At 37.3% G+C, this 8,845-nt stretch overlaps 1 protein-coding gene across 1 annotated transcript; it reads left to right on the top strand.

Moving 5' to 3' along the window:
• The first annotated feature begins 7,805 nt into the window (after positions 1–7,805).
• LOC125875145 (pectinesterase inhibitor-like) lies at positions 7,806–8,327 on the top strand. The gene has a single exon (XM_049556272.1). It carries the CDS (start codon positions 7,806–7,808, stop codon positions 8,325–8,327), a length of 522 nt encoding a protein of 173 aa, XP_049412229.1.
• The last annotated feature ends 518 nt before the right edge of the window (positions 8,328–8,845 follow it).

Here is an 8,845-nt window from a genome sequence, read left to right as displayed (position 1 = left end):
ATGAGTCTAAATTGTGGACTCATCAACGAGTCAGGACGAGATCTAGCACGAAGCTCCGCTCGCTGGGCTTGTAGTGGCTGGTCATACTCCGGCTCAAATACTGCAGCTTGGGAGTCAATGGACTCTCTCTCCGTGCCGGAGTTGTGCTCCGGAACCTCAGATGTTGGCTTCTTGCCTTTGCCCTTGCCTTCCTTTGGAGGCTCTATTATTTCATTTTTAGGAGAATTGGCTCATCCTTCATTTATCACTACGCCATGTGCTCGTTTACAGGGTGCCATATCAAGGTTGGTCTTAGCCATATCTGCAAAAACATCAAAGAAAGTGAGAAACAGTTCAAGTAAAAGCACAAAAATTAAATTGCCAACAAACTCACCGAATCACTTTGGTGAGCCAGATCGGGCTGGCCGAAAGGATTGGCTCAAAATTTCTCAAAAATTTGGCATGTCGGCGATATAAAGGGCCTTTCGGCGAATCACTGACAGCAATCGGCGAGTAAGGATTTGCCCGCTGAAAGTTACAGTGCATTTTAGGGGTTAAGGGCGCAGAAAAGGCGATCAAGAAGGACTTTTGACGAGTCGCCGAGTGTACCGGTGAACTCAGGCTTCTCGCTGAAAGTTATAGAACCTACACTCAACAATTGCATGAAATTAAAGTCGATCTAGGGGGATTCGGCAAACCGTCGAGTGGTTCGATGAGCTTGACCTAGCTCGCCAAACTGCCCAACGTGCCTACTATCAATCCCGCAGCCCCCAAAAACAAAATCAAACCATGCACTCATTCAATTAAACTAAGACGCATTACACCCATTCCCACGGGATACTCAGACTTCTCCCGGTTTGGCCAAATTTGGTCATTTGACGACTTTAGCCCTTAAGAATGACGTCAACCGCTCAATCATTGGGAAAAACATGTCATTTGACACAAATGCTGGTTACTTAGACTTCACCCGACTAGACCCAAAAACAATTTAAGCATAACCCAACAATTTTGATCAATTTTAAGCATGAAAATATCGAGAAATCAATGATTAAGCAATTTAGGCAAGATATTCAAGTTAAAACAGGCATACAAGCACACAATTATGATCAGAGAGGCCCAATACACATCACTAAGATTGGAACAATTTAAAATGAGTAAAAATCGCTAAATACGAGTTTGGGGTTTGGAAAACCAACTTTAGAAGCCGAATATATAAGTTGTAAAGCTAGGCGGCAATGATATCCACTCCGAATACACACTCGATGAATAAAAAGTAGTAAAAACATGAAAATATGGGAAATTATAATGCGGGTGAGAGTTTGGGAAGTTACAAAGTGAGGGAATGTGAAATATTTTGAACTTTCGAACTTTTGGCCTTTAAAATCGTCTAGTTCTCACCCATTCGACGACAATAGTTTTTCTTGCCGACCCACTCAGCGACATGCCGAGTGGGAACTTACCTCACCGAGTTTTACAGGACCTCCAGTTAATGTGGGGATCCAAACGGTGGACGAAGTCGCGATCGCTGACCTGTTCGGCGACATGCCGATTTACTCCTAGGTTTGCCGAGTTTTACAAACTCCACTTTCTGATTTCTTAAGTACAAAGGCGGTCCAAGTTGGGCTCTTTGACCTCTTCAGCGAGTCACCGACTAGACATCTGGCTCGCCAATCTGCACTTTTCAAGCACATTCCACACTTTAACTTGCACAATCAACACACGTTATTTACCAAAACCAAAAAACAAAGAAATAAGGGTTCTTGGGTTGCCTCTCAAGCAGTGCTTTAGTTAATGTTGTGGAACGACGCAAGTCCTCACTCAAACTTCATTCTTGGGGTTGACCATAGTGTCACTAGGCAACCCCCCTTGTTGTCTCGGGTTTAAATGAGATGAAATATGATCCTTCTGGGTCTCTAACTGTTTGATAGAGACAGAATGAGAGGTAACCGTCTGGCTAAGGGTCAACACATCTTCCTTCTTTTCCTTCAAAATTTTATCAGACCCCTCAACCTTGTTGAGAATATGAGAAAGTATATCCTCAGACCGACGACCCTCAGAATCCTTTCCCTTTTGGCACTCGTGGGGAGGAATGTACCTGTCCTTCTCCCCATCTCTTTCCTTCCAAGTGGGCTTACGATCCTTCCACTCTCTATCGATCCTTCCAACCTTCATCCTTGTTCCAACCTTGGTTACCACCCTACCTCGAGTAGTTTGAACGATAACCACCTCCTTGGTTGGTTAGGAAGTTCAGATCTTCATTGTACAAAGCCTCAAACTTGGCCTCATCAGGATTAACACACCCGACACCCACATCATTGACAATTCGAATACCAGCTCCTATGACATTTTTGGACAAAATGTCAAGTTGTGTCATGATCTTGGCCATGTTCACCGAATCAAGGCTTCAGTAAAAATACTGCAGTAAAACGTTGTCGGGCAAACCATGAGTTGGGCATTGTAGCACCAACTTATTGAATCGTAGCCAAGTCACTTACCCTCCAAACGCTTGAAGCTTTGGATGCTGTCCCGAAGTGTCATTAGCTTTAAAGGAGGGAAAAATCACACTTGAAATGTGGTGACAAGCTCTTCCCACGAAGTGATTGATTCTCTTGGCAATTCAGCCAACCACTTACATGCTTCTCCCATTAAAGAAAATGGGAATAACCTCAACCAAATTGACTTTTGGGAAATGTTCTTGAAGGAGAACGGCCCGCAAACATCAATGAAGTTTCTTATGTGCTCATGGGGATCCTCATGAGCTAATCCAACAAACAACCCCTTCAATTGCAAGAGCTGCAACATGGTGCTTGTAATGTGGAACACAACATTCCCTTCAGTCGGAGGCAAGCGAATGGCACCAATTCAAGCCGTTAGATGAGGGTCATTAACATTCGGCTCATTGACATCGTTGAGATTGCCGAAATCATCTTGGTGGCCTACTTGGCTACCATTGCTTCCATTGATACTTATTTCCTCTATTTTAATCAACAACACACAAACCAAAACTGAAAGTAAGTAGATTCAACTATGATTGAAAAGAACAACATTCAACTTAACCAAAGAATCTTAACCAACACCACTCCCTGGTAGCAGTACCATTTTGATTAACATTTCAAGGACACTTCTTCCAATTCTAAGTGTTAACAATCGTTAGTTAGTATAATAACCCAACTAAATGAGTTGGGGTCGAATCCCACAGGGAGCGGTACGTGTTTAAGATTCAATCGGTAAGTTCAAACATGTTCGAATCAGTCATAGAAATAGACATTATCGAAAAAAAACATAATGTAAATCAGGGGGTGACACGAATGTCAAATAAAGGGGTTCTGGTTTTAACTATCAGCTACAACAACAACAAATAATACGAAGATGACAAATGGGTTCTTGGGATGTGATTTGATTATAGGAAAATACAAACAAATAGGTAATTGCAACTGTTAGAAAATAGCTATAAATCAGTCAATAAGCTAGCCTATAGAGGAGGTAAATTTTCTCTCGAACAATTTACCCCAAATCAAGTTGATTTCTCTAGAACATCAACAAACATCAAGAAAAAGAACAACCTACGCTTTAGTCCATTCACTCTCTCGAGCTGAATGTGTGGAAAAGGGTTTAGTATTCATTCTTTCGAGCTGAAACCGTGACAACCCAATACCCACAGACCATCAATTCAGTAATCTTGGTTTTAAAATCCTCTCTCTCGAGCAAGCCAAAAACACGAAGGTAGAACTGTATTTACAACTACAATTCTTTAAATTGAACCACAATTAGTGATTGAAATTACTTCTAAACAACATTTAAACTAACAATTAGCAATACCCGCAAGCTAAATCATCCCATAATCACACCCGAAGAATTGGGGTTTTAGCTAGACATCATAAAATGTTAGAAATCATTACCACATTGTGTTTCCATCAACTAGGTACGATTAATTTCGTCTTTACAAAGGGCCAAATTGAAGAATCCCAAAGACCCATTTCCAATTTCTCAAAAACTGGAAAACTTAAATTCTTCAATGCTAAGGAAAACTTGTCCCTCAGTTCAGAATACTCAATATTCAAACATAAGATTCTCCGTCCATCCCATTTTATATGGAACCATTTGACTTGGCACGGTATTTAAGAAAAAATGAAGACTTATTGTAATTTGTGGTCTAAAATAATTCTTAGATATTTGTGTGGTTGAAATCATTTCATTAAGGGTAAAAGGGGTATTCTGAAGTTAAATTATTTCTAATTATGGTAAGGTGACATTTCTTTTGGGACGGACTAAAAAGGAAAGGGTGCCACATAAAATGGGACGGATGGAGTACTTGATAATGATAAAAAGATTGATATATTCTCAACTAAAATGTTCAAAAACGTATTTATAGTCTCCAAAAATATGCTGCGAAGAGCCATTCGGCGCAGTAAGTCAGGCTCGCCGATCAACTTAGAGATCCTCCCTTTTTGTCAATTGCATCGTCTTTTTACCTTGGCCTTCAGCATCCTCCAGGTCTGTAACGTTGGGCGATCTAACACTGCATCAAGGAACCATTCGACGATCCACCGACTGCTCCCTTATCTCGCCAACTTGATTTTCTCCTTCAGGGCTTGGCACAGTGGAACTTTAGGCGGTTATTGAGGCCACTCGACAAGTCGCCAAATGGACTTGGCGATCACCGGGCTCTCTTTTCTTCCTTCTTTCAGCTCACTTTGTTACTTTTGCAACTTAGTGTCCATGCTTTGTTCCTTAATTCATGACCCTAAAAATCAAGGACTTTACATCAGTTATTGGTACAAAATGAGCATTTGAGGACACTAAACCTATACAAATAAGGCCCTAAATGAGTCCAAGATTTGGACTCATCAGTATGCTTAAAGTATTTTCTATTGATTTGTATGTATTACTTGACTTGGGTGTGAGTTTATCTTTTGTGACTCCTTATGTGGCCATGAAGTTTGGTATTTCCCCGCACAACTTCTTAAGCCCTTCACTGTTTCCACACCTGTTGGCTACATAAGGATTCAAAAAAACCTATCGTGATTGTACTATCTATGTTTATCACAAAGACACCATGAGTGGCTTAATTGAGCTATACATGGTGGATTGTGATTTCATTCTAGGTATGGACAGGCTTCATGCTTGTTATGCCTCAATCGATTGTAGAACTCGAGTAGTCAAGTTTTAGTTTCCTAATAAGACAGTTTTAGAGTGGAGGAGTAGTTCAGTAGTGTCTAAGGGTCGTTTTATTTCATACCTTAAGGCAAGAAAGTTAGTCTCTAAGGGGTGCATTTATTACTTAGTCTGAGTTAATGACTCTGGTGTTAAGACACCACCTATTCAGTTAGTTCCAGTTGTGAGTGAGTTTCCAGAGGTCCTTCTAGATGATCTTACCAGAGTCCCTCCTAAGAGAGAAAAAGACTTTGGAAGAGATATCCTTCCTGATACTCAACCCATTTCTATTCCGCCATTTAGAATGGCTCCAGCTGAGTTATAAAAGTTAAAAGAGCAGTTAAGAGATCTTCTTGATAAGGGTTTCATCTGACCTAGTGTCTCACTTTGGGGCGCTCCAATCTTATTCGTGAGAAAGAAAGATGGTTCCCTTAGGATGTGTATCGATTACCGCCAGTTGAACAAGGTCACCATAAAGAATAAATATCCCCTTCTGAGAATTCATGACCTTTTCGACCAACTTCAGGGTGCCACTTGTTTCTCTAAGATAGACCTCAGATTTGGCTATCATCAGTTGAAAGTGAGAGAAAGTGACATCCTAAAAATAACATTTAGGACCCGTTATGGTCTGTATGAGTTCCTTGTTATGTCCTTTGGTTTGACAAACGCTCCTGTAAGATTCACGGATCTAATGAACAAAGTCTTTAAGCAGTATCTGGATATGTTTGTTATTGTATTCATCGACGACATCTTGATCTACTCGAGGAATGAAGAAGATCATGCCAATCATCTTAGAATAGTCCTCTAAAATATCAAAGATCAAGAGTTATATGCCAAGTTTTCTATGCCAAGTTTGCAAGCTGTTCCTCTATGGATGAAACATCTGTTACAATTGCTTGCTTGATTGTTTGGGACATCGGGGAGTAGCATAGATTATCTTGCAAGTCAATCTTCAAAGGGTACATATCATGTGATGCATGTGTGGAGGATTCATTGGCTGAATTATAGTTCTTATTTGCAGAAGATTTCTTGGAATTGGAGTGCTTAAGTGGAGAAGCTAGAGTGTTCTTGATCTTTTGGGCAACACTGCTTTTTCCTTGTGAAGAATTTCTAGAAGACCCTTGCTCCTATTGGGTTGACAACCCAAAATAGAATATTGATGTAGACGACACTTTACGTGTTTGTTGTCCTAGCATATTGGTCTTACTCCTTGTAAAAGCTTTGAAACTTCCAAAGGTAACGCTAAGGACTCCTTTGCTTTAGTAGAGTACATAGAGCCAACATGCTTAGTAGCATTAGAGGAAGTTTATGAGGAGTTGATCTTCATAGAAATAATTTTGATGTTCTATAAGTTTTGAATAGTTGATATGAGAGGTACAATTTCTCCCACTAGGCCTGCCAGAATTTGTAGACAGTAAAATTTGTTTTGAGAGAATAATAATCAAGACTAAAATATATAACAACAATCGTATTTATTTGATTTCAAATATGAGCTTTACAATCTGTATGAATCCTCCAATTCACGTTTTTAGTATAAATTCAAGGGCTTGTAAGCATGATCGTGAATATTGAATATGTTCTTGGACTCAAGGTCCTTTGAGCTTGATCTTGAATATTGATGAACTTGATCTTGACGTGTACTACCAAGAGCTTTTGAGCTAGTTCTTGAAAATGGTAGTCTTAATATTGAGTTGTTCTTGAACTTAAATGCTTGGGTGTTTGTATTCTTGAACTTGTAACTTGTAGAGAAATATGTTTTGTTCTATCCATGAGCTCTCTCTAGCTTCTCATTGAATCCTAGTGTTACTTATGAGTTATGAGCACACTGTTTGAAGTTGTAGAATAGAGGAGTTACAATAAAAACAAACATCTCTTCACCCCATCAGATTTAACTGACATGACATATTGAGTTTTAACTAAGTTGGCTCTTCATTTGTAGCCCAAATCGATGGACTGCTCCAATGAAATTAAAATTTAATCTAATCCATAATTTTTGGACTTAAATAATTAATCTAACAATATTAATTCATAATATGTATTTGGACTGATATATATTGAATTTAATATAATTTAAATGATTTTATAAACTTATTTTTAATTATCTTTAAATGATTACAATGAAATTACAAAATCATAAACTCATTATGTAAGTATTAAATGTTTGTAAGCTACATTTAAATACTTGCATGAATATCATATTTGGTATATCTCAAAAAATTGCATTAGTCTCTTTTATCCAACTTTTATTTTATTGTAATGATGAATTTAATTAATGCCATATTTGACTTTTTCTATTATATTTTAATGAAATGCATTAATTTTTATATTTGTCTTTTTTCTTTTAATTTTAATGAAATGCATTGATCTCATATTTGACTTTTCTCTTTTATTTTAATGAATTGCATTAACTTCATATTTGACTATTTTTCTTTTATTTTATGAATTGCATTAGTCTCATATTTGACTTATCTCTTTTATTTTAATGTATTGCAATAATTTCATATTTGACTGTTTTTCTTTTATTTTAATGAATTGCATTAGTCTCATATTTGACTTTCCTCCTTTAAATCTACAATAAATAAATAAATATGAATTGCATTAATCTCATATTTGATACTTTTTAAATCTATAAAAGCGTGTTAGAGGGTGCAAAGAAATGAAAAGGTAAAAAAATGTCAAAGTCTTTGTACTCTTCATTGTTCTTTCTCTCCTTTGTAGTAGCACTATATGGAATTCTTCCAAATGTGAAGGGAAACATACTTGATGACATTTGTCCCGGAAGCTTCTTTCCTCCACTTTGTTTTCAGATGCTTCGAAATGACCCCTCTGTCTCTAAAGGAGATATTCATGGTCTTCTCTCTACTGTTCTTCATATAGCTCAAGATAATACCACATCTACCTATAAGTTGGTTAAATCAATTCTTAAACAACCCATCAAAGATCCTAATGTGAAAGCCCAAATGACCAATTGCTTGAGAAATTACAATGATGCCGTTGATTATCTTAATCGTTCCAATGATTTCTATAAGTCTGCTGATTATAAAAACACAAGCTTGTATTCATCTCTTGCAGTGCATGAATCTCTTTCTTGCAACCATGGTTTCGATGAAGTACCTTCCCAGCTCAAACCACTCAGCGAAGCGGTCCAAGAGTTCTCTAATCTTTCGGCTCGTATAGCCGATAATCTCAAATAATCTAGTCATTTTACATGATGCCTTATGTTTCATTTCCTATTAGATTATATGGATGAATTCATGTGCTAAATTTAAATATATATAAATATTTTTTTCTTACTGCACAATGTAATTTTTGATGAAAGTCATTCAATTCACCATTATATATGTGTTACTTAAAAATGTGTATGGGGCTGGGCAACTAACCATACTTGAAGGTGTAAAGTAAAATTTCAATCAACACTTAAAACATAAACCAACTTTATATGTAATTTTAAAATCTATTTTTCAAATATTTTAGATATAAAATTATTACTTAAACTCCCCCGGAGATAACGTTATTTTTCATATTTATATTTATATCCTCTGCAACAATTTTTGGGACGAACATTCGTGGAACATGAAAAAACCCCTTTATCATTGGAAGCGATGACTTAAGCCTCTTTCTTCTTCTTATAGGATGTTTAAAGAGCCTGACTCTTTAGTTTATTTAATTTTTAATTTGGAAAACTTATAATAGATTTCTTTTTAAAACTGAA

Source organism: Solanum stenotomum, chromosome 1 (assembly GCF_019186545.1).
Source record: "Solanum stenotomum isolate F172 chromosome 1, ASM1918654v1, whole genome shotgun sequence".
In the NCBI taxonomy this organism is placed as follows: domain Eukaryota; kingdom Viridiplantae; phylum Streptophyta; class Magnoliopsida; order Solanales; family Solanaceae; genus Solanum; species Solanum stenotomum.
The sequence above is the reverse complement of the archived record's forward strand: the minus strand, read 5'-3'. Positions and strand labels throughout refer to the sequence as shown.

Bases quoted from the DNA above. Each gene is read 5' to 3' on its own strand.
- LOC125875145 (XM_049556272.1), top strand. From the start codon at position 7,806: ATGTCAAAGTCTTTGTACTCTTCATTGTTCTTTCTCTCCTTTGTAGTA.